This window comes from Petromyzon marinus, chromosome 31, assembly GCF_048934315.1.
Source record: "Petromyzon marinus isolate PM22_M1 ecotype Great Lakes invasive population chromosome 31, UKy_Petmar_22M1.pri1.0, whole genome shotgun sequence".
NCBI classification, from domain to species: Eukaryota; Metazoa; Chordata; class Hyperoartia; order Petromyzontiformes; family Petromyzontidae; genus Petromyzon; species Petromyzon marinus.
In genome coordinates, this window is record NC_133697.1 from 15,359,371 (window position 1) to 15,385,982 (window position 26,612).

The 26,612-nt window shown below is 51.3% G+C and overlaps 1 protein-coding gene across 3 annotated transcripts in view; it reads right to left on the minus strand.

Moving 5' to 3' along the window:
- The window catches only part of PPP1R13B (protein phosphatase 1 regulatory subunit 13B), a 40,951-nt gene that overhangs the window by 10,592 nt on the left and 3,747 nt on the right, over positions 1–26,612 (minus strand). For 2 of the 3 annotated variants that reach the window (XM_032964198.2, XM_076071156.1), the window contains exons 2-14: positions 25,562–25,641; positions 14,948–15,095; positions 14,302–14,418; positions 13,713–13,792; positions 7,548–7,649; positions 6,557–6,758; positions 5,804–6,051; positions 4,781–4,945; positions 4,212–4,521; positions 3,301–3,341; positions 2,149–2,797; positions 687–1,489; positions 154–291 (exon numbers count right to left, since the gene is read on the minus strand). In XM_032964198.2, the coding sequence (XP_032820089.1) occupies positions 154–291; positions 687–1,489; positions 2,149–2,797; positions 3,301–3,341; positions 4,212–4,521; positions 4,781–4,945; positions 5,804–6,051; positions 6,557–6,758; positions 7,548–7,649; positions 13,713–13,792; positions 14,302–14,418; positions 14,948–15,095; positions 25,562–25,570 (3,012 nt within the window). In that variant the 5' untranslated portion in view covers positions 25,571–25,641. Of the gene's footprint in view, positions 1–153; positions 292–686; positions 1,490–2,148; positions 2,798–3,300; positions 3,342–4,211; positions 4,522–4,780; positions 4,946–5,803; positions 6,052–6,556; positions 6,759–7,547; positions 7,650–13,712; positions 13,793–14,301; positions 14,419–14,947; positions 15,096–21,056; positions 24,380–25,561; positions 25,642–26,612 lie in introns of those variants that run through there. The other variant, XM_076071157.1, reaches the window with a different exon arrangement.

Below are 26,612 nucleotides of genomic sequence, written 5' to 3' on the forward strand. Positions count from 1 at the left end.
TACGGGAAAAGCGCAGATGTGACTTCACATCTTCCGATCGATCCGAAATCAAATTTTCCCCCGGATCATCTGCAATTTCGTATGAAGCTCGATCGTTTGATTTAATATTTGATTTATTTTTCAGACCGATGAGAGTCGGAACGACATCCCTACCTCGCACAGGACGCGCTGCACCAGCTCGTAGTCTCCCTCCAGCGCCGCGTCCAGCAGGATGGCCAGCGGGTCAAACTTGACGCGCATGCCATGGCCTATCCGCTCCGAGCCGTTCTTCTTCAGGTTCGTGCGCTTGCCCTGTGGCAGGGACGGAGAAGGTCACCGTCGCCACCCCCGGGCACTCGGAGTACACGGCCAACAACACCACCACACACAACTGCACCACGCCTCCAATTAACTCCTCCCAGCAACCCATAAAGCCATGTCATACGTAAGCCATAAATGCGAGCTCACGTTAAAGCCATACCATGCTAATGATGTCATGAATGCGTTATAAAAACACCACTTACGATGATGACCGATGGTACAATAAAGTTGTCTTTATTAAGCGTGCGCATCAGTTTTGGATTAATGTGGCATGAATGTGGCACACCGGGGGATTGGGCGGCCGTCAGCACCCTTTAGCTAAGACCGCTCGAGAGGACAGGGCGGAGGATAACGAAACAGCAACGCCTCCTTGCTCAAAGACTCACCGGTGGCAGAGGAGCTGTGGAGCTAATGATGGTGGGCACCCTCTCGTGCTCCGCCAAGGAAGGGTACGGTGGTGGCGGCGACATGGGAAAATCGTCGTCCGCCACGTTCCCTACGAACAGTCCCCCCACTTGGTGCATCGCCGACACCATCACGTTGTTGTTCTGGTCGTCTTCGGCGACGGAATTTGGCGAAGGCAGGGCGGCCTCTTCTCTGGCCAGCGCCGAGTTCGAGTCCGCCTTGGCACCAGCCCTCTCGACGTTTCCGTTCGCAGCCTCGTCCCCAAAGTGGCCCGGCGAGCGCGCATCTCCCCCGTGGCCCGTCCCCGCGGCGTGGGCCGGCCCGTGCGAGCCATTGGGCGCATACGCCGGGGGCCACTTGGGCTTGTAGAAGGGCGCGGCGGCGACGCCGGCACCGGCGCCGGCCGCCGAGCCGTGGGCAGGCGGCGCGGACGCCGTCACATCGGTGGTCGCCAGCGGGTTGTAGCGCTGGTAGAGGATTTTCTGGACGGCGCCGGGGCCGCCGCTGCCGGCGGGACCGTCGTCGCAGTCGGTGATGGAGCTGCGCTTCTTAAGCGGCCGCGGCGCGTTGGCCAGCTTCCGCCGCAGCGCTTCCAGGTCGGCCTCGCTCTGGTAGCGCGCCGACGTGGGCAGGGCGTTGAAGGGCAGCAGCTTGGTGGGGCTGAGCGGCCGCGCTGCCGGGGAGACCCCTGCCAAGGCGGCCGTCGCCTCTCCGTCTGACCTCTCCGTGCCTTGAGGGCAACCGTAGGAGCTGCCGGAGTTCGACGGGGGAAGCCTGCTGTAACCTGAAATTCACGATAACATCGTTAACAATAAAACAAAACGAGCGTGGTTTTCCACTGGCTATTTGCCATACCGAGCCAGAAACAAAAACCACGATAAGCTGGCCTCACAATTTATGTATGTTGAACTTCTTTCGCACCATACGTAGACAAACGTGCTAATGAGAAGTGCACCGACATCACAGGGATAGGTTAGCGTACATTATGCGCTGTCAATAAGCAGGATTCGACAGAATCTGCCTCACAGATTAGACTTTTCACAACATTTTAAAATTTCCGGGCTGTGGTACGCAAGAAGGCCTAGACAGCATCTCACTACTGTCTGTAGTCACCCAACATCACAAGACACCACTCTTTGTGGGAATTTCGCAGATGCGACATCAAAAAAAGTAGTTTAAAAAAATATGGCTTGGGGCCATGCAGGACCAGGAGCGGGCCTAATGACGCGTTCGTAGCGAGCGACATCGGTCAGCAGAGAGAGGTCACGGTGTCGCCGCGTCGTCCACGCGCGTCTCAACCCATTCGCCGCGCGTGACGTCGGCGGCACGGTTTTGGCTTCTGCAATGGAAAAAATAAAAATGCCAAGCTGGTCCCGCACGGCCCTGACGCGGCTCGCTCGTGCAGTGGAAAAAAGAGGCTGCCCATCACACGCGTCGGCTCACCGTTCCCGGTAGTGCCGGAGGGCCGAGGGCCGGGCCCACGCCGCAGGCTGAGCGCGTCGAGCACCGCCTGCTGGAAGTTGCGAGGTGGCGGCGCCGCCTGCTGGGTGTACATGGAGTAGATGGAGCTGACCGTCTGCGAGGTGGGAGCCTTGCGAGGGGACTGGGGCTTGTGGGACTGCCCTTGGCCAGACATCGACACGAAGGGCCTGACGGCCGCGGACTGCGGGCAGTGGTGGTGGAAGAGCAGCGAGTCCGTCCCGACGGGGGACGACGGGTTCGAGTGCACGGACAGCGGCGACAGGGGCGACAGGGGCGACATGGGCAGCTCGTCGACCGTGGGCGGCACTGAGATCCGCTGCTGGATGTGGTGCGAGGTGCGCTGCGGTGGGGGCGGGGGCGCACCACCCTTGGCCTGAGTCCCCACCGTTGACCGCTGCCTGCCCACGGCAGCGCCGGCGGCCCCGGTGCTCTCCCGCAGGCCGGGGCGAGCTCCGTCCCCCCCCCTCCTGTCTGCGTCCATCCCGTCGCTGCCAGGGCCCGCGGTCGCGCAAGGGCTGTCCAGCGTCTGTTTGCCGGAGTACTGACAGGAAGGCATCTTGGGATTGTCGGAATCGGGCGAGATGGGATTTGTTCTTCCGTTGACGGTCGGCTGCAGAGACAAAACGCTTAATGAAAAAAAAACTCCCTTCTCTTTAACCTTGGTTAGAAGGAGAACCCCAAGCGCAGACATCAGACAAAACGATGTTTCACTGGTCTCCACTATATCCACCTCTGTTACACACCCACAACACCTCTCGCTGCCAATCATCACTTTAACAATTTATCCATGCCACCTCATTCCGTGTTCTGCACCTCTTCTCACCCCGGCAGGCACGCGACCCCCCCCCAAAAGATAAAATAGCGACCGCTTTTCGGAAAGGGATAAGTGGTATTGTCCTGTGGATAGACGTGCTCCTGCTAGAGGAATGTGGAATTTCCAGCGCTGCCTCAGCGCTGTGGAGAGGAGATGAGCACTGCCCCATGGCTGTTTGAGCAGAAACTCACGCGTTGCGGTGTAAGTACCGAGAGTGATCGGTATGTACACGGTGTGTGATTGGTGCATGCACGGTGTGTTAATGGTGTGTCAATGATCAGTGTGTGATCGGTATTTACCTGCTCAGTAACATCTTTCTTTTCAGAGGCTGCTGTATTACCTACAGCAAAATATAACACTTCATTAGCAGGCATAGAATTTCACCAAAATAAGGTAACAATATTTTACTTCTCGTGCAATGCTGCTGAAGGAAATCAGACAATACTTGGCGTTTATGCTTGGTTCTCAATAATATTTTGGGGAAAATGTATGTGCTTCTTATTTGCCACAAAACTAAAAAAATCCAAACAGCAAAACGTGCATAACCACTTGATCTCATGCAGAATATTCATAGTTCAGTCTTAAAAATCCACTGCTGTCAGTCAATCCCCTGACGTCTGACCATACTTCACCGCACTCGTCAATGAGAGTTGCTGGGAATCGAACTCAGGTCACCGAATTCATAGCTCAGTCTGCTAACTATTGTACCACCACTCCAGATTTACACACGCACATCTCTCAAAAACTAGAAACTGCTGTACTTGCATAAAACAATGAAATAAGCATGCTAGGCATGCAACACTCGTTCCCTCCCCCACAATTCAATGACTGATCGATCACAAGTCAGGTTTGTTGCAACTTGATTGAAAAAGTCACTTCGAGTTTGTCTCCTGTTTACTCATTTCTATTATTTCTCATTTGTTCCATCATGGTTCTCTACATTTCTCAATGCAAAAAAACGTCCAAATAAGTTGCGCAAAACTCAAGCAACCAATTCCTCCACGCACAACTCGATGCACGTATTAATAATGTAAAAATCGGCCTTGATATAATAACCGTTGTATGTACGCGTGCTGAACTTCTTTCGCACCGTAGGTAGCCAACCGTGCTAAAACCGTTACGTGCCTGCTAACGACCATTCCCGGGAAAAAGCAACACCAACCCAGACCAGAATTATTGCAGCAAACCCAAGAGGCTCGCGCGCACTTACCATTGATTGCCTGGGCCATGGCTATACCCAGGGGCGAGCTGACCTCTGGAGCAGCAGCAGCAGCGTGTCTCAGAGGGGAGCTCGTCTCAACGAGCAAGGAGCTCGGCTTGACCGGCCCGTCCGCGAGGGTGCCGCCACCACCGTGCGGGGCCGTGCTCTTCACGGCGCCGTTGGGTTTTGCGGGCACGGCGGGGCCCCGGTGCTGCGCTGCGGCCGCGGCCGCCTGCGACTGCACGATGGGGCCCACGGCCGCCACCCTGCCACCGGCGGCGCTCGCGTGTCTCGGCTGAATCGTGTCTCCGACGTTCACCTGTGCAGAGGAAACGTCAGAGCGACGCGCACGTCAGTTGTCTGGCAAGCGAACGGAGCGCCGGAGTTTCTCCGTAAAAATCGCCTGTAAAATTAATGTTTAAGAAATCCACGTCCGTCGGAGCGCTCTCGATGCGTACGCGGCAAGTCCTGCGTGGACACCGCGACCCCACGGCGGAGTCCACGAGCGCAACGCGGCGGGTCGATGGTGGGGAACGCCGTCCCCGCTGGAGGCCGCGTGGTGCCTGCGGGCGTCTTACGGGAATGTTTTCCTTTTGCTGCGCCGCAGCTTTCTTCGACCGCAGACGCTCGCGCAGCTCGCTGATGCGCCTGTCCATCATGACCACCTCCTGGTTGCGCTTGTTGAGCAGGTCCTTCTGCTGCTGCAGGCGCGAGTTCTGCTCCTGGTTCAGTTTGTTTCTCATCTGCACGGCCAACGGTTACGTTCAATCGTCGACAAGAAACAAGGAGCCCCCGATAGCCTGTTAACAATGTTGGGGCAAGTGCCGTTAGTGAGGACCTGCACGACACACAAGAGCATGGTGTTACCAACACCACGTTGGCCGCCTTTGTCTTCCCAGTGCTGACCTTATACACTGCACAAGGTACTTGTTTAAGGCCGAGTCGCCCTCAGGATGGCCCAAGACTGGTTCTGATGTAACGTGCCAATGGTATTATCTGTGACTGGGAATAGAACTAAGTTTGTATCTCAATGTGTCAAGCACTGCACCTCTGCTCCCCACACACACAAATGTGACACTCCCCATAGCTTCCAAGAGAAACGACGCTACGCGAGTCAACATCTGAACAAAGGTTTACACTGCAAACTCTTAGTCCGCTAACTGTACGAGTGTAATTGGCATTGATCTCCATCTCCGATGAGCACAAACACAAAGAGAGGCAGCATCTGACAAAAACGTAAAAAAAATGCTCTTTTAATCACTGGGGTTGGCAACAGCTCACCCACAACGCAGTGCCAACCCCAGCAGTGTACTCTTACAAGTACCAAGTACAAACCGATGTGTTTAAACCGAAACATCAACATGCGTGGCTCCAATTAACGATCTCACGTACATGACGGTGTTGTTTTTCTGGCTCAAAACGGCAACTTTCAGCGATGCGTTTGTGCACTCGATCAATTACTTTAATCTGCGACTCATGTTCAAGCTCCGATAAAGGCACAAACAGTTTCTTGACACCGGCTCACGAGGTTGCGTTTGTTAATTTAACGAGTCCTAGAAGTAGTACCCGGCGAAGGGGCCTACCCGTGGGAGTCTCCTCACCTGCAGCTCTCTGGACAGCCTCTCCAGCTCCACGGCGGCCGGCGAGGGCACGTGGCCGGCCTGGGCCACCGCGACCGCTCCCTGGAACCCTCCAGCCGTGCAGCCGGCCTGGGGGTTCCCCGCCGCCGTGCCGGAGGAAGCGCGCAGTTCGTCGAGCTGACGCGTCAGCTTCTCCACCTTGTGGCTCGCCACGGCCAGCTCCTGCTGCTTCTCTAAGAACAGCGCGTTCACTTGCTCCATCTCCGCCGCTGCGCAACGCCGACACGGAGACAAGAATTCCCCCCCGCGTGGCCTCAAGAGACGGTTGGAGGAAGTGCCGACGCCGAGAAAAGGGAGGGCGGCGGTGGCGTTGAGCACAACGAGCCGCCTTTGTCTTCCGATTGAACCCAGCCACGGTCACATCCCGATTGCCAGTGGTGGGCGTTCACAAGTGGTTGAAACCAGGTAACCGATTCAGCTGGCTTTAGAACTTAATATGCACAGTTTATGAATACGGTTCGAGAAGTTGAGGTATTTCTATAATGCTGACGATGAAAAGAGCGGTAGATTTTTTTTATATATAATCACGATTTTAAAATGGTACATCGGGGGCATCCATCCCCCCAAACATGGTAAACTCACGGCCAGCGCGTCATCAATCCCAACCGGCTTGAACTACCCATTTACACAATGGTATGAAAATTATATTTCAAGTTTGTAATACAAATGAACCAAAGCTATAGTCGAAAGAGTACCAAATTATTAGCAAATTACCGAGGTTCTTGTTGGTGTGACGCGCGTTGTCCGCCTGGCCCTTTGCCGCTCGGATCTTGCGGAGTTTGGCTTCCTGGCTCTCGATCTTCTCCCGCAGGGCTCGCAGCTTCTCGCCGTCAATGCCCGTGCCCCCCGCCGAGTGCTGCTGCTGCTGCTGCTTCTGTCTCGCTTCTTGTTGCTTCAGGTAGAGCAGCCTCTGCTCCTGCGGCAAAGAAAACGAAAACGCGGATTAGAGCCGACACGGCGTGCTGAAGAAACGCGCCGCGACGTGCAGTTTCTGAGCAATGTTATTGTAGCAGCGTGAACAAGAGGAGCCAGGGATGGTAACACTCCACACCCCGGTGCCAATAACCACACCAACATGACTTAGCACAGAGGGCGACATGCTAAAGAAATCATTCACGCGCCTTTGTGAACCCATAAGCTGGCTGAAGGTCGGGCCGGCGGTATTCCGCTCACGCGGGTGGTCCGACCATACTTCACCTCTCTGGTCAGTGTGGGCTGGTGAAGGGAGGGCACGCAGGACCGGTACAGATATCACTCGCCACCGTTGTTAGCCGTGACCGAGAATCTAGCTCGGGGTTCTAAATGCGGTGCACCGACCCCCGTGTCACCGCTCCCCGTGCACTGAAGAAGAGCAGGTGAGATCTAGCCGTAGGCGATGTTACGCCAACGCCATGGCAGGAGGGGGCAGGGGTGGTAACCCTCTTGCGCCAATCATACAACGCGGCTCAGCACGGACACCACACACTTAAGAATAAAAACGGAAATGGGATTGGTGGAGAGTCATGGAAAGTTCCAGAAAGGACGACGAGTAGAATAAAAGGAGGGGTAGAAGGAGGTTCCGGGCGGCACCTGAACCGAGCGATTTCCTGGTGCGTCACGTGCAGAGCAGAAGACGATGTAACAACGACAGAGGTTCAAAGCCCTCCCGGCTGGAACTCCTTTACACTAAGAACAACAACCGGTTCACGACGGGCCGTGCTCCTACCTTGGCGACCAACAGCTGCTGCTGAGCCTCGATCTGCTGCTGCTGCCTCGTTGCCATCTCCTGCAGCTCCTCCAGCGTGAGCTCCACGCCGGGACTCCCGGCCTAACGCGCAGCACACGCGGCACTCAAGTCAGCCGGCGAGTTTTCCTTGAGGGTGTTGCTTGGATGTCTGAGGTTGTCATCGCTCGTATCACCTGCCACCGATGTTCTCCGTACTTGGGGTCACAACACGGTTAACGAAGTGGAATTTAATTAGATTTTTGGTAATGTTCACGCATAATTAAAGAAGTTAAGACTGTCCTGACAGCTGATTCGATGGTCCTAGGTCTCACACACACACACACGAGTCTCGGTGTAATACAAAGCTGTTCCCACGCCCTATAAAAACATTGCGTGGCACTGTCAAATGCTGCCACGTGTGTTTGCGCGTGTGACGGCTGTGTTTCGTTAGTGCCAAGCACTTTAGTTCCACGACTCTAAATTGATTGAGGAACGAGAAATAACGCGAAAAATTCAGTTTCGATTTTCACTCGGTGGAAACGTCACCATGTACACATGCACAACTTCCACTGTAAATCACATCAGCGATCAACCACAGAAAATCCCTGTTACAAGCTTCCTATTATCTACACACCTCAAACTGTGCACACCTTCCCATTATCTGTGCGCTGCATCGCTCCTCTTATCCGAGCATCTGTACGGACGGATTCGTCACCCAAACGTGGTCTCCCAGAAGTGCCGCACTCATCCCACCGGAGTGACCCAGAAGTAACGGCAACTTCTTACAACCGTCCGAGCCGTTGCACGGAAGAGAGAAAGCGACCCGGAAATTCCAGAAAATGTATCCGGTTATCGTATTATGGAAGCCTTTGCTAAGCGAGTCACCGGGAAGTAGTCTCCCAGAAGCACGCCGTTCTTCCGAGCAAGCCGCACCTCAACACGGATAACAGGAGTGACCCAGGGGTTGTGGCGGGAAAGCTGTTTCATTATCCGTGGCCATGCACACTTTTTTGGTCGGATAGAGAGAGCAAAAATGCACGCCTAAACGCGGCGAAGCAGGTGTGTTCATCGCACCCCCCCGCATCCAAGTCTGACAACAGGGGCGTTGCTGTCATGAGACGTTCATATTGTGGAAGGCTGCAAGAGAAGCAGTCAATCAACACTGCACACACGAGGCAAAACGTCCATGCAATTTATGAACGTTTAAATTATTTCGCGCCGCACGTGGCCAACCGTGCTAATCGGAACTGCAGCCTGGCTCGCCGTGTGAGCCAGCTACCTCATCACGTGAACGCGTGCACAATACAGCTGGGGATCATTACCGCATGCAGCAAAGTGATGGCTGCAAGAGGAAATCAACTCTCTCAGGCCAAGCACTCAAGAGTCGTAACCGTGACATTTTCGCTCGACCCGCGTCTCTCTCTACTGCCCCCTGTTGGGGGTCCCGCGGCATTAAATGGTTCCTACAATGGGCACGTGATTTGGTGATAACTGCGTCGCAAAGCAGAGCCACAAAATATCAAGCGGCCAGCAACGGAACAGCTGGCCACTTTCAAAGCTGTCATAGATAATGGTGTGACACTTTCTTGAATTGAGCAAGGTTATTATAAGAGCCAGTGGGAAAAAAATACGATGGGAGGGGAATTCCAAAGTCGAGCAGTGCGAGGGAGAAGCACAGCGAGAAGTGTTGTTCGCAAATGAGTTGCGCGCGTTACAAGTGGTTTTAGTCTGCGGCTACTCCCAATATTTCCCGCGTCCATAAACTGTCAATACGGCGAGGGTTTCTACTCGGGCTACGGGGACCACCAGAACTACCACTCATCCACATGTGTATGTGTATGCACACACAGATGCTCGCTCATACACGTGTATGGAGATTTTAACATGGGAATCACCATAGAAGAATCGTGATTCATGCAGGGATCATTGACGGTGGAATCGTAGGAATCGAATAAATTCCTGTGGGAATAGCCCCACTTTAGAAATTGTAAAATTATTATTTTTTATATTGTGAGCAGAGAGGTCGACTACAAAAGGCCAAACTCGTGGCATCCTGTTAATGTAATTGCTTCCACCACTGCACGACAGATAAATGTATCGGGACACAACAATGCGCTAAAAGAAAAATCCAATGCCCTTCACTAATGCAGCCAAAAACCCTGTCACGGGCTAAACATGCGTCCAACTATTAATAAACAACAAAGCCCTTTTTCTATGAGCCTGTGTGTGGACAATAGCCGTGGGCTTTGGGCTGAATGAAAGGGGATTTGAAGTTGCTGAATGTCAGCGAGCAAGACGTAAAAGCCAGAGCAAGTTAAAAATGGAAGTGATGGGGATTTACGATACCGCCGCCCTGGCTGCAAACAACGCGTGGCGAGCTGCAGGATGTCAGGAATTCCAAACAATGGTTCATAACGCCGGAGGTCTACATCAACGAGTCTGAGTGTTAAACGCCAACGTGATAATATAAACGCAAGTCGCGGGGATTTGCTGCTCATCGGCGTTCATCTCCCGTTTACAGCCCTGAGCCAGTGGAATAAATTCCTCATTCCTATGGCGGAGGTGAGTCTTTCAATAGGACAGCCACTAGCAACTCTCCCATAATGTGGTACTCGTTTTATTGACCCCAGAGGGATGATGGGCTGAGTCGACCACCACCAGGGATATTAACTCAAAACCTTCCATTGTGAGGCAGTTCGAACCTGGCCAATTCGCTTGCCAATCAGTTGAAAAAAATAATCCATCGCTAAACACACACCAAATGGTATGTGGCACTGACTAAACATTTAATTTTACTTTGTCAGGCACTAAATTGCGAACGATTTGCCTCTGAATTGAGCCACAGGATAATTGAACGAACAAGTTCGAAAATACGCCCTGGAAACACACACGTACAATTCCACTAAACTTCTCAGGACCAAAGGGAAACAAAATCCAAAATGATGCCACAGACGCCTCAGTGATGAGCCCAACGGATTTGATACAGCACAAAGAGTGGCGCAGCACGGCATCCCGACCACCGCAGAGAGATAGTCCCTGGGCGACCGTGGGCCCGGTCGACCCCTGACCGGGATGTGAACTCGCAAATTCCTGGTTGCAAGTCGGGGCGTCGCTCTGTCGCAGCGCTGTGAACAGCGAAAGCGAAAAGCGAAACAGGACGTGGAAAGGCCACGCTGGCAACGGACGTGAAGGCCTCACGGTCACGGGCCGGGACAGGGCCCAACCCCCACCCCTCACCAAACAAGCCAACCAGACGGGAGCTCTACTCTGTGCAGTGAAAAAGAGGTTGTACTGTATATTTGTTCTTTAGCAGAATGCTCACTAAACCTATCCCTGTAGAAACACCACACGCTCCTCTATTCCTTTGTCAACGCCTACCCCCTACTCCGTGCCGTTTCTTCAGCGCCACCTCTCAACGTCTCCGAGGTCGCGCCGCCCTCCGCCGCCCCCTTCCCAAGTGCCACCTCCCAGGCGCTACCTTCCCAGGCGCTACCTTCTCAGGCGCTACCTTCCCAGGCGCTACCTTCTCAGGTGCCACTTCCCAGGCGCTACCTTCTCAGGCGCTACCTTCCAAGGCGCTACCTTCCCAGGCGCCACCTTCCCAGGCGCTACCTTCCCAGGCGCTACCTTCCCAGGCACTACCTTCTCAGGTGCCACCTCCCAGGCGCTACCTTCCCAGGCGCTACCTTCTCAGGTGCCACTTCCCAGGCGCTACCTTCCCAGGCGCTACCTTCCCAGGCGCCACCTTCCCAGGCGCCACCTTCTCAGGCGCCACCTTCTCAGGCGCCACCTTCCCAGGCGCTACCTTCCCAGGCGCTACCTTCCCAGGCACTACCTTCCCAGGCGCTACCTTCCCAGGCGCTACCTTCCCAGGCGCCACCTTCCCAGGCGCTACCTTCCCAGGCGCTACCTTCCCAGGCACTACCTTCCCAGGCGCCACCTTCCCAGGCACTACCTTCCCAGGCACTACCTTCTCAGGCGCCACCTTCCCAGGCGCTACCTTCCCAGGCGCTACCTTCCCAGGCACTACCTTCCCAGGCACTACCTTCCCAGGCACTACCTTCCCAGGCGCCACCTTCCCAGGCACTACCTTCCCAGGCACTACCTTCTCAGGCGCCACCTTCCCAGGCGCTACCTTCCCAAGTGCCACTTCCCAGGCGCCCCCTTCCCAGGCGCTACCTTCCCAGGCGCTACCTTCCCAAGTGCCACTTCCCAGGCGCTACCTTCCCAGGCGCTACCTTCCCAAGTGCCACTTCCCAGGCGCTACCTTCCCAGGCGCCACCTTCCCAAGTGCCACTTCCCAGGCGCTACCTTCCCAGGCGCTACCTTCCCAGGCGCCACCTTCCCAGGCACTACCTTCCCAAGCACTACCTTCCCAGGCGCTACCTTCCCAGGCGCTACCTTCCCAAGTGCCACTTCCCAGGCGCTACCTTCCCACCGCTGTTTCACTCGGCAGGGAACCACTCCACTCCCAAGCTTATCCATTCCTTTTGGTCTCGTTTTTAGCACCTATTTTGCATTGTTCCTCAATGTTTCCTGTCTTCTTTGTGTAATTGTGTCCACTCAATATAACGTAAATGTAACATTAGCATGTAATTTTCATGTAAAGTAAGGTTTAGGAGAGTGCAATGTTGCATCCCAATTCGTGATGAACAAAAGTGTGATCGCATACATTGTAAATAATCGATCCGATGCACGTATGGTGAGCATTAGAATAGATTAATTGTTAGGTGTCTAGAAGTTTTGACTTCTTCACGGTTACTTCTTGAGTTATTTCATTGTACTGCAAACTACTTCTCCCCTGAACACGTCTACTGTGTTATGTTATTGTGCACACATGCAGAAATAATGCGCGAAGGATATCGCGGCCACTTTAAAAGTACCACCCTCCCGGGGGCACGTGCTGCACAGTGTGCGTGGCGTTAGCGATCTGACGTGACTTTCAAGAGATTAAAGTGCTGCGCATTGCATTGTCAGAGACGTGACGAATAAATAACGGCCGGAAATATTTTAGGAAACGGTTACGTAATTAAGATGCAGCGCACACAAAAGAATCATTCACAACCGTGGCGTCTGACCCGCTTAGAACAGGGCCTGCCATTGAGGCTCCGCAACATCACAGCACGCCATTACTCTGGCTACGTCAAGTTGAAACATTTAACCCAGTGGTCCTTTAACATGGAAAATGCTGGCAGAAAGTATTCCCGGGGGCTTTAAATGCAGGCTTTGTTTAATACTGGCCCAATAGGAAACAAACAGTCCTGACCCAACGCCAAGTGCTGAACACAGGCTAACATGAGTAACGCATTTGTCACAAGCCTTCATTATTTTACACAAACAACATAACAAATTACGTGCCTGAATCGGGAATGCCAAAACACACGTGTGTACACAATGGAGGAAAAGAGGAAGGCCTTGAGTCTAGACTTGATTAGGGTGCAGGGAGTCGACAGCACGGACCTTGGGGCATGGCAGTTCCAGCGTGTGGAGAATAAGTGACCTCCCACTCACCGAGTTCCCATGAGGTCAAGCAAAACCTAAACTTTACTAGAGAAACTCTGAAAGTTTCTGCAGGTCAGCTGTTAAATCACTGCCTTCCGCTTTTAAAATTGGTGATTTAATTTAAAATGAAATTTGCGGTGGTAAAGGTGGTAAATGAAGAACAGAACCATGACTCTACATAAGAGAGGCATTGGATTTAAATGTTTTGCACAAATTATGGGTTTCCTGTAGTAGGCACGTGACTTAAATCACAGGGGTTTGCTGATATTTTACATCGAACAAGTGATATCTTTTTTTCATTTTATCATGAAGCATTTGTAAAAAAATATATATACCAATGTAATTTATCATTCATTTCCCAAGAAACAAATCAAGATTAGTTGTAGCAATAGTTATAATGCAGTGAGAAGGTTCGGCGTGGAATGCAGCAATGCAGAAGGAAGAGTTATGAGGCGGCCAAAAAATATCAAATTAATTTTACTATTCTTAAAAGCTAATTTCAGTTCCATTTTTGGAGATTAAGACATTTAAAAGCAAGGGCATGAGTGTGCAGCTGCAAGCGCGAGCTGTTCGTATGCACACAAAAGCCGACGCTAATGCCAATAAGCACTACTTACAAAGTCGCGGTCAATTAAAAAGTGGCAAAGAATAATACGCGCTTACCCCATTCTCTTGCCGCCGATCGTTTGCGACATTGCTCATGCCATTGCGCCTTGCCGTACCATTTTGGGATCGTGAGCCACCTGCAACACAACAAGGAATAAAAAACCATGCATGGATCCTGGAAAGCTTTCCAAAGTGGCCTCAAGAAACATTTTTTGTTATGAAAAAGCATCAACACCTACAACCTGCTATGATATACGGATCAGAAACATGGACAATAACAAAGAAAATGGAACAAAAACTGAAATTGCGCAAATGAGAAGAGATATGTGCTTGGAATTACACTGAGACACGTTCAAGTAATGTGCACTTCACAACGCTGTAGAATTTGTAACAGCACCGTTTTTGTACGTAGACACAGGAGACCGCAGACAAGCAAGAAAACAGCCGGAATCGGCACTAACACTTTCACGAGCTAGTTGTCCTATAATGGGATGTTTGGCAAACTCCATTAATGAGCGTTTATACATGTGGGAAGGAAACCAGAGTAGGCGGAGAAAACCCATCGTGTTGCAGGATCGCGGGAGTTCGCGATGGACCGATCAAGGCTGATGACGACAATTCGACACCTGGCCATGTGAGCACAGACCTGGGCCGGTGGTGGTGGTGTCGGCGGCGCGCTGCAGGAAGAAGCGGACCTCGTGCTGCTTGCTCCCCCAGCGCTGCAGCACCTCCAGCATGCGCTCGTTGTCGGGGACCACGCTCTCTGTGGCGCGCGGCGACAAAAGGCATCGATGAGCGGTCAGCGATACGGCGTTCCTTTGCTCTGCACGGTCGCAGGCGAGGCGCTACTCAGAAAAAGGGGCCCACAAAGCGGAACCGCACGGGACAGCTGCCTGCCGAGTAGCGCGCACAGTACGCACACATCGATGTTGTGCCACGTCCGATCGCGGAGCCGCATATCAGTGAATTCAAAACCACACAGAGCAAATTTTGGGTCGAAATAGGTTAGCCGCACATGCGCAGAATCTCACAGACCGATCCCTTTTTGCCGCAAGGCACGAGGCGTTACCCGTGCGCCACCCTGCCACCCAAAACAATTTTAAACATACATTTGGATGCAGGTGGACCCACGAACACGAGCCCGTGCATTGACATGAGAGTTGTATACTTACACCGGCACCAAACGGACAACGTACACACGCACGTTGGCAGCATACAATACGGACGCACGTACAGGCACGCAGACACAGCACGCGGGAGTGTCGGCGAGTGTGGCGTGGCGAAAAGCGCACCGTGGCCGTGCCACGCTTCCACAAGATGGCACGCGGTGTCCCCTAGGGGACGGCATGCTTCCACCACGTCCTTGCAGGTCATGTCACCCGTGATGGGCACCTCGCTCGCCTGCTGGTCACTTGCACTCAGGAACACGCTCACCATCGTCTGCCAACGAAAGACGACAAACACGGACAAGCGTCATTGACGGAAGGTGCAACCCAAACGGGCTGAATTTCACCCAGGTACGTCCAGGTACGTCCAGGTATGGCTTGGCCGCATACCCTGCAATGCGCGACATGCGAATCGTTAACGGGATGCGGGAACTTTTCTACGAGAAATCGCGAGATTCAAGCAAGTGGCTATCTTCAGGCGAGGGATTTGTGAGGAGGCCACTGAGGAGTGAGTTGCAGTAGAAGTCAAGTCTGGAGGTACAGCCCTCGCGAGACCACAAGCCCCAACAGACTGTTCACATTAATTATTAACCCAATTACCACTCACACGGAAAAGCTGGATTTGTGATTAGTGGCCAGTTTTGTTTTTAAATGTTCCTCCAGCTAGAAGGCAAACACAAAAACACGACAAAAATGGATACTTTGTCGACAAATTAGGTCTATTATTTTAATTGCTTCACAAGTCAGTGGGTGAATTAATTAAATTGGCACTTAACTAAGCCTCTTGCCGGCTGAGGTTGTCACGTGCCCCCCCCCCCCCAACGACCCCCCTCCCCCACGACCCGCGGGGATGGGCGTTGCTGTGGGTGTCGCCACGCGTGGCCAACTCTCCACGGGGTGCGTCGCACCTCTGCTCTCAGCACTTTCCCGTGTATCCATTACCCATTGTGCGACTCTCCACATCCTCGTCTCAGTAACACTCACCTCACCCAGACACCTCGTGGCAAGCACATTCAGCGTCACCCCTATCTCCCCGCCGGTCGTGGACATTCTATCTCGCGTCGCGTGCATCTCTTCATCTACCCCAACGTGTACCTCTACACATCTCACTGCAGATACGTCTCTCTTTGTCTACATCTGCGTTTCTCTCATCTCACTGCATTCATATTTCTCTTTGCAACTCTCTCGCCTACATCTCCATTCTCTCATCTCAATGTAACGTGCTGACCCGCGCCCTCCTGGACATCTCCTCCTGCTGCAGTCTAATTAAAGATTCTGATTCAACACGTGCGCCTGTTATCCACATCTCTAACCTACAGTGTATAATCTACGCCCATGTCCCACCGTGCTCGGATTCTCTTCCCACATGTCAACAACTGCGACCTCTCGTATGAAGACAAACGGCATTAAAATGACTTCGGTCCAGACTCCTGCCAGATACCAACTCAGGTGTTGAGTCAAATAGCAAAAGGCGCTGTTTCGTGCACCCATGTAATAATTACCGTTGATAAAAAAAAACAAGTTAATGTGGGGTGTCCATAAAGGTCGCATCTCCTATTAAATAATTATGGTTATAGAGCAGTTTGAATTTCACGGTTGAAATGTTGGCAAAGTAATCAGGTTACACGGTACAGGAACTCTCTACTTGTGTGTCTTGTTGCCACTAGGTGTCAGACAAGTGCCCGCCAGTAACACGACGTAGCACTCGACAATAACACCGTGACCTTAAAAGGAGAGACATATAATAGGTGACATTTCGGGCAATGGTCCTCCTGCAAAGCACATGGATGACATCCTTACGAGAGAAAGCACGAGTGATCATTTGCACGCGGAGTTTGAAATTGTTATCTGTGTGGAACGAGTTTGGGGCCGTCCATAAATGACGTCACGCGATTTTGGCCGATTTTTGACCCCCCCCCTCGTCACACGGCGTCACAAAAAGTCAGACCCCCCTCAAATATGACGTCACAAAGCTCTGCCCCCCCCCCCCAAACCATATTTCCATTTTGAAAATAAAACATGCTTCAAATCACTTTAAACTACTGTCATTGAAGTGCGTATTTAATGTGGCGCTGCACTCTGATGTTGTAGGAGAAAACATGTATTATTGGAAAGCATTGGAAAGCTGAAATTTAGCATAAAATTCACTTGAAAATATTCAACTAAAACTGCAGATGTTCAGAATATTATATTGAAAGTCTCTTATAATTATAAAATATTTAAAGTAATCTCCATATATATAAAAGGCAAAGTTGTGAATGTGTCTGTTCAAAATGTTTAGCGTACTTCCTGACATGCACAAACTGGAAATATGCCATGTGGGTACTTTCCAGACTGTACACCATACAAAAATTATAAAAATACACTTTTTTTTTGGGGTGGGGGGTAGCTCAATAATGCATTTATTTTTTACACGGCAAGTGAGCTGTGACGTCAAATCTGTCACGTGACCCGCGCATGTGGAAGCGTAACACATTGTAGTGTAGCGGTTAGCGCGCCGCGCTACGAACCCGGCGACCCGAGTTCGATTCCTGCTCACGGCCACCACCGGTGACGATTATTTCAACCGCTTCTGGGCCACCCCTAGGTCGACTCAGCCTCAAACGAGTAACTGCTGTGGTGTGTGAACATCGCCACTGGGGAGACAAAGGCGGCCGGGCGTGGTGGATCCAAGTCCCGGGCGAAGCCGGGTAGTACAGCTAGTTATAACTATTAAAAAAATACTTTAAACTTTGTAGTAGAACGAAGCAAAATGGAGAGTACAATTATAACAATCACATTCATTCCACAGAATGAAAAGCCCTGATAGAATCATTAGAATCGAAATGTTTAATAACAATCATTCAAAAAATTAACAAAATGTATGCTTCTCCATTCTCCCATGGAGAAGCAAAATACTCCTTCATGGAATAAATAAAAGGTGACCGAGTAAATTTAAATAATCAAATAGTTAATAATGAAAAATAATCAAAATAAGTGTGGTTATACCAATTATATTAAATTTATATTTATTTAAAGTTGCGCATTTTGATGTGACGTCACATTTCTCAAACCCCCCCTCCCCCCCTCGTCACACATCGTCACAAATGTCTGACCCCCCCTCCCCCCACTAGGTGCATGACGTCATTTATGGACGGCCCCTTTCCCAAAATTACTGTTTGGCAAAACGCCACCAGGACTGCAGAGCTTTGTGCAGTGGTGCATTGTGGGATTCCCCACACCGTGACAATGCGCGTTGGGCAGCACAGAGCAGACCACCGAGCGGTGGGGCACTGCAGGTTGAGAAATGGGGCCGGAGCTAGGGGGGCTGCTGCCACGGGCCCTGCACCACCTTTTGCCCACCCCTCCCTAATTCTCTCTCCTCTGTAACCGTGAATCACTGCTACAGTGGCCCCCCAAGCAGCTCGACTGCCCCCCCCCACCCCATCCAAGAGGAACTGGACCCGGCCCTAGCGGAAAGAATGATTGGTGCAAGCAACCACTAACTACAGCCACTGGCTACTGCCACACACCAATTCACAGCTATCTTGATTCCCATTATAGACAAAATTGTCAGTGTTGATAGGGCTGCACAACAGTTTAGATGCAATAGAATACTGTGCACAGCACACGCCCAGACAGTGGACACCGTGGACGGCGAGTGAGCGTTACCGACGGACACTGGTAGAGCGCCACCCTCCTGCAGGCTCTTACTTTTAAAATGCCCATCCGTGAAATAGCACGACAGAAGCAGGATCTGAGCACAGTTCTGATATAAGCAACACGTGCTTCCATTACATTGGTGGGGAGGGGGGGGAAGACAAAGGGCAACTACTGACACAATCACCATTTGGATACAAGCACACATGGCTTTGCTTCCAAGAGGTGTGCTTATATCCAGGTGCTGTACACTACCTTCATGGCCATGGTGAAGATAAACTGCTCATCAGTCAGCTGTTATCTGGCCGCAAGGTAGAGTGAGCGGCTCGCAATCGGAAGGTTTCGATGTAAAGATTCTGGTTGAGGGTTGACTCGGCCCATCATCCGTTCGGAGTCAATAAATTCAGTACCACTTTGTAGGGAAGAAAACAGTTGTCCTATGGATTAACTCAACCCCGTCATAAGAACATGGAGTTTCCACCACTGGCTCAGGGATGTAAACAAGAGATGGGCACCGCCTCAACGCTCATTTAAGCAGGAACTCACTTTGACTTTCTTAGTGAGAGTGGACAAAGGCACTTTAAATGTGCGGTAAGGAGGAGCACATACTGGAAAAATGAAGGAATTTGTAGATGTTACACAAAACCCCAATGCACTTGACAGCGGCATCGCCTCCCTCAAGAATGACTGACAAGAACGGCGACCCCCACACGTCACAACCCAGAACAATGTGCCCACACGCGCTTCAAATCAGTAGTGGACATGAATCTCATTCAAGCACCAAATGGAATTTGTCAAACATATCAAGGCAAGGCCCTCGTGAAAAATGCTCCCGAGACTCGGCGTGGCCTTTCTGGATGAGTAAAAGGCACGATAACAAAATGTATCCCAGTTGCTCCTCCACCAACAACCAGGAGCACATGTACAGAAAACGTGTTCAACCCGCCAGGCAGCGCTCGATGTAGGATTCAAAACTGTACACGGCAAACAACTACTTGTTATTATTGTAGTTACTCCGCTGGTGCTTTTACCCAGAAAAGTCTCACGGCGTCTTAAGACACAATTTCAGGAGAGTCCTGCCGTTATTTTTCAGTCATGGTTAATGCTACTACTGCTGTGTGTAATCCCAAACGTGTAATTTGCAGGTAAATGTTCAGCATTGGGATGTTTGACCAATGGCAGTTCCGTGATATCAGGGTTTGTATTATCAGCTATGGGAAGAAACCAGAGAACCCGGAGGGAACCCATGCAGACACAGGGGGAGAGCGTTCAAAACCCACGCCGAGAGGTGGTGTCAGAGTCAGGAATCGAACTCGGGAGCTTCTGCTACTGTGAGGCGCGAGTGTAACCAATGCAGCACGTCCTTGCCGTCCAAACATAGCCAAATCCTACACACAATTCACTCGCCTGACCACAAACAATGCATACCATTCGGACAAGCCCGCCTTCAACTCAAACGCACTGCTACAATAACCTTGTTCTACAGTGCTTATTTTACTACACGTCCCAAAAAATGTCTTCTTACTTTGTCAAATGTGAACTGCATAATAAAATAAATTAGAATCGGGATTGGCTCAGATTACGTGCACTATTTGAAAGCTATACTAGGTTGAGTGTAATGTCCCAGAATCAATGAAAGTAACATTATGCCAGTGTTAGCATGACCAAGGGCACTACTGCTCAAGGTCTATAGGGCTGTTTTAAGGGCTTCTGCTGATGCGGTTATTCCAAAATCCGTTTTGATGCTGCTGCAGCAGCATGGTCAGTGACTTTGACTTTACAGATTTTCTACAAATCTAATTAAGGTGTATTTTATAAAAGCGGCGGAATGTTGCATCGATTCGTCAAGCAAAATACATCCCGAGGCTCTCGACAAGCCCATGAAATCACGCGCGTGACAGTCGATGTTTTCCGATTGGCACGATGTGATGGTTCGAAGTCAGCCCTGCAGCCATTAGAGGCGCTACGATTCAATGTAAAACATTTATTGATTCTTGATTAGAATCGTTGCCCTCTGCCCTTTAGATATATCATTTGGATTCCAATTTTGGCACGATGCAAGTTAAATATATTTCTAGGGGGTAAAATGCAACATTGCTTTGAGGTTTAAGTGAGTTTGATAAATACTGTACAATCTTTGATGGTAACTTATGGCACATGCAGCAATGTTACTTTGAACTACCGTACAAAACCTTAGAGTACAATACAATGTTGCATCGTTGGATATGTAAAAGGTAGAATATGTGAACATCTGTAATATAGTTACAGTAACCCTCTACACAAACGCTGCACTTAAATGTGATGAAAAATACATCTGGGCAGACCTGGGAAAGTTTCTCAACGACAACATTTCAAAATTGTGTAATCTTTCATAAACGCATATTTTTTGTTATTCCAAAAGAAATCAAAACGCCACAGCGCGGTTTGGCGGTTACACGGCACCCAACGCCCCTTCAAGGACCCAAGGGTCACATTGCCACTCCTGTGAACTCGCACCGTACAGCTAAATCCCTACGCATATTAGTGTGCATCACATTTTTATATCATACATAATTCATATCTTTTGCACGGATAAAATGCCCACCACGCAGAGTACCTGGAGCCCTGGTCACCCTGAATCTTGACGATTTACCGAATTGCCGGGGTGGTCAGGGGGGTGGAGTGTTCCACCACCGTCAAGAATGCACATCATCATCATCATCTAATGCCTGCAGAGGTCATGCGAACCAATCGCATACAATGTATATAAACAGACAATTATAATTGATAATTATCAATTCCTACACATACCATTTCATGCATGTACTGTGACCACAGGAACCGATTTTAGTCGAAGAGTCGGCGGATAGCACTTTACGTGCGCAGAAAGAACGCGCGTGTCGGTGAGATGGTTTGAGAGTTCGTTCGACATCACAAAATAGCGCCAAGGCAGTCATTGCTCCATCACCTCCCCCTCTACCGCACTATCAACCTCTATTACTGCCCACTGCCATAAACGAGATGCTTTTCAACAAGAATATCCATTAAGCCGCTGAACAAAGTAAAACAGCAGCTGGACGGAGGAAAGTGAAAAACACAGGCGAATAGGGATACTTAGGGCAAATCAATATGGATTATTGAAGGTGGATCTGGATTTAAAAAGTTGACATTCATGAAAAAAAGAGCAGGTTGAAAAGTTTTTGCGAAGTTAATTTCATAACAAAAGCCGTATTAAGTAATCGGTTAACAACTGTTAAAAAACTAAATCCACAGCAGGACAATGAGGCCTGCCTGGGAGTGTGGGGGATGGAGTCCTGGGCGAGGAATTGCCCAAGTGATTTAGCAGATGTGAGACGGGTCTCGGGGAATGAGACGCTGAGTGAAGGACAACAGAGAGACAAAGACGCACAGAAGTGGAACGACGAGAATGGAACGTGGCAAGGAAATGCAGTGAAGCAGACACACAGTGACGGAGAGAAATGCCTGCCTAGCTCTTGAGATTTTAACAATGATTGGGTGCATTCATTGTTATTTGATCGTAGGAAACTACAATCACTTTGGTCACCCTTTCTTATTATATCACATTCTCAAAAATAGAATGATAATGATTCGACCGTCTAAACATACGACGGTTTTTTATTCAAATTTTCAAACCAGGCTGACAGTGCACGCATTTTGTTTGACTATGAGAGCTGTGAATATTCCAATTGATGATTAACTCATGCAAATGTCGAGTAACTTCTCACTTAACGCGGCCATTCAGAAAGGATATTGAATATCTCCACGGCAATACTCGCAAAGAGTTTGACTAACAATGCGCCAGGCTAACCACCCCCCGAGGAGACTAATAAAACACGAAGCTGCTTTTGGATGGCCACAAAGAATGCCGCTCATCTTTCTGCAGACCCCTTTCAACCACCCACGGCTCCGAATCTCTCCCATGAGCACGCATGCATTTATCCCTACAGCCAGCATGCCTGGCTTACATCAGCATAAACCACGGGGCTCCGCCACACAGGATCAAGGATAAAAGGACTGCTGCTCTTTCAATATAGCGTGGTTAAGCATAAATTGTCATTAGGCAGCAAATCTAATCAGTCATGGAAAAAAATACAACGTGGATTTGCAATCTGCTCAAAGCTACAGTTGTCGCTACACTATTACAGTTCTGCATTCAGGAAACAAGTTGGGTGCTCAAAACATCCGATGACTTCTGACCTTTCCCTCTTCCCCAGTGGGACGACAATAGCCTCGTCACCTACAATATTCACACGACACAAAACCCTCTACATCTTCACTATGCCGCCACAAACAACATCCTCAATGGCCTTCATGTTCCTCTTCCTATAGACCTTAACTGCATTATCATTGACACCTCATTCTCTGATAGAACCCTATCTAAATCCGTTTGCCTTAATGCAGAGTCTATCCTGGCTGTCTCTTATCTCATTAATGAGACCATTGCCTCCCTTTGGCTCTTCATCATCCGTTGCTTATGGGCGCGCACAATAAACTTTGGTGAGTTTTTCGCAAACTCTGTGTTCAGCGGCGGCATTTCTCAACTTTGTACAGATGACGAGTCCATTCAAGAACTACTCCCACACATGAAGTGGTTTATCAAAGTCAACAAAAAAACATTTCCTGATAGAATTAAATCAAAAGCCGTATTGATGAATCCACCCTGCCTATCTCTCATCCCCCATCATCACTCCACTGCCTCCCTCCTTGTCCTCTGCCAGGTCTGTCACACTGCCACATTATTCCACCCGTTGATCCACTTGTAACACGCGCCTCTCCGTCTCGCACATCGGCAACGAAGCGCATGACTTAATCCTTCATGCTCCGAACTTGTAAACTCTGCGACTCATTTCCCCTTGCCGTCTTTCCGCCCGATGACACCGTGCGGGTGTTAAGGTCTCACGTCACCTCCCCGACACTCGACATCTGCGTTTCTCACAATGGTTATGGTTCATCGTAGGTCGAGTTGCTCTACTTACAGTGAACATTTTTTTATATATAATGGCGTGCAAAATAATACAAGGAGGCATGGCATGGGACATTTCTCGTGCTGCTCTTAGCATGTTTGAGAAGTTGCTTCAGTTTGGCTGTGGGAGCCTTTGGCATTTACACTGAACCTTAAGAACCCTAATTATGGTCTGGTGTGACTCGAGGAATCTGCAGCAGTCCTCAGTTCATCAACACACCGCTTGTATCAGGACTAGCGCAATGAAAAAACACGAACACAATGCAGTCTACAAACGACCCAAAAAAAACTCTATTATGGACGCGATTTATAATTATCGTTTTCCTTGGCTTTACAATAATTATGTTTTATTAAAAAAGGTGATTTAAAGTTTTACGTTGCGGTTTAAAAAAAAACTACTGGGTCACTTGGTATCTTGGCTAATGCATACCGCGATGACACCACGCAGAATGAGTGTTTACAGATCAAACGAGCGTGGTGGCACTCATCATCCCTGAGCCAGTGCTGGAAACTCCACATTCATATCGCAGGGGCGAGTTTTACCATGAGATGCCTGTTGGCAGAGATTTCCACTCAAAACCTATGCCATTCCTATACTGTAGTGGGTAAGCTACAAGAAAAAATGGTAGCAACATAACTCAGTTAGTAACTCGCCAAACGTTAATGTTGGGGGGAATTTCCCCTCCCCCAACTGTGGGTCTCAGCCCCAAAGCAAGGGCAGGAGGTGAGTGGACGGGACAGGGTCTTAAACCATCACCGCATGGATACAGTGACGCACCCACACAGCAAGGGCTCAGGGCTCGAGATGGCGTGACCCAAATCCGTGAACGCCACGACAACCACCACCACCACCACCCACGGCACATCACCAACGCGCTTTCTCCTCCCAGCCGTAGCCGGCAGTAGATCACACAGCAGCAGCGTCCAAGACGTGCCCTGACCATCTCCCACCGTCGGCTCTGTTAGCCCTTCCCACCCCCCCGGCTGCCTCAGTAACCCGGCTCTCTCCATCCCACTGCACAGACACACAGACAGACACATACACATAGACACACAGACAGACAGACACACACACACAGACAGACAGACACACACACACAGACAGACACACAGACAGACACATACACATAGACACACAGACAGACACACAGACAGACACACACACACAGACAGACAGACACACAGACAGACACACACAGACACGTCGTGCCCGGCGCGGTCTGTCCATGCCTAATCTCATCACCACCACCGTCCAACAGCCCTCACCTGCACTCCCCTCACCTGCACTCCCCTCACCTGCACTCCCCTCACCTGCACTCCCCTCACCTGCACTCCCCTCCCCTGCACTCCCCTCACCTGCACTCCCCTCACCTGCACTCACCTGCACTCCCCTCACCTGCACTCACCTGCACTCCCCTCACCTGCACTCCCCTCACCTGCACTCACCTGCACTCCCCTCACCTGCACTCACCTGCACTCCCCTCACCTGCACTCCCCTCACCTGCACTCCCCTCACCTGCACTCACCTGCACTCACCTGCACTCCCCTCACCTGCACTCCCCTCACCTGCACTCCCCTCACCTGCACTCCCCTCACCTGCACTCCCCTCACCTGCACTCCACTCACCTGCACTCCCCTCACCTGCACTCCACTCACCTGCACTACCCTCACCTGCACTCCCCTCACCTGAACTCCCCTCACCTGCACTCCCCTCACCTGCACTCCCCTCACCTGCACTCCCCTCACCTGCACTCCCCTCACCTGCACTCCCCTCACCTGCACTCCCCTCACCTGCACTACCCTCACCTGCACTCCCCTCACCTGCACTCCCCTCACCTGGCATGCTGCCTTCCTGATTGGCCGGCCGCCCGCTCGCTCGCTTAAAAATCACGACGTGCCCAGGGCACCACAGCCTCGCACACCTCTACTCAGGTTGCCTGCTACCCTCCTAGCCTGCTCAGGTTGGGGTCCAGGAACGGCGGTGGCTGGCGATGCTGACCCCGCGGGGCGAGGGCGATGCTGACCCCGCAGGGCGAGGGCGATGCTGACCCCGCAGGGCGAGGGCGATGCTGGCCCCGCGGGGCGAGGTGGCGGGGGGGGGAGGTTTCCGTGGTTGTTGGCCTCTCTGCACCGCTCACCGGCATCATGGTCGCCTCGGCCGATGGATTTCCAAGCTCGCTCGCTCCCTCCTCCTGCTCCTCTCTCCTCGCACTTTCTCCTGGCCACGCAACACGGCGAACGGTAACAACATAAACACCACGACACACAGACACACACACACCGTGACACACACACCATGACACACACACCGCGACACACACACCGCGACACACACACACCGCGACACACACAGAGACACAAGCACACACAGACACACACAGACACACACACACCGCGACACACACAGACACACACAGACACACGCACACACACACGCACACAAACAGACACACACCGCGACACACACAGAGACACACGCACACACAGACACACACACAGACAGACACCGCGACAACAACCGCCATTCGCCACTAAGTGGCGGTGACGCCACCACGACGCTTGTGCCAGGCCATGTGCACCTTGAGGCCACGTGAAGTGTCGAACGCCCGCTGACAGGAGGTCACGGGGCAGACCCAGGTGCCACGGGTCGACTGACTGAGATGACTGGCTGATACACCACCTGTGCCCCCTAATGTGCCAACCTGCTGTGCTAAAGCCACCTGGCGCTCCGCTCATTGTTGAGCGTCGCTGCTCCGCCCTCCGTTGTTGTTGGAGGGCGACTGCCTCCAACTGCCCAGTAGCGTCCTTCACGAGCCTCCTCCACAGAGGCCGATCTTGACACCGCTGGTACCAGTCATCGGCAAGTCCACTCAGCTCCACGTCCTCCTGTACCACATCACTCCATCTCTTCTCTAGCCCGTGCCGCGCCCGTTTAGCCCACTCGATCCGGCTGAACAAAAGCTGTTTCGGCATGCGGTGGCTGGGCATGCGGGCTACATGACCCAGCTCACCGATGGGACCTTGCCCAGATCTTTCAAAGATTTGTGAGCTCCTCACACAATCCAGCCTGGTTAAACCCAGGATGGATCGTAGGCAGGCTAGCCTAAATGTTTCTAACCGGCGAAGATGTTCCATTAGGGAGGTCCACGTTTCGCAAGCGTAGAGAAGGGAGGGAATGACCATGGCCGA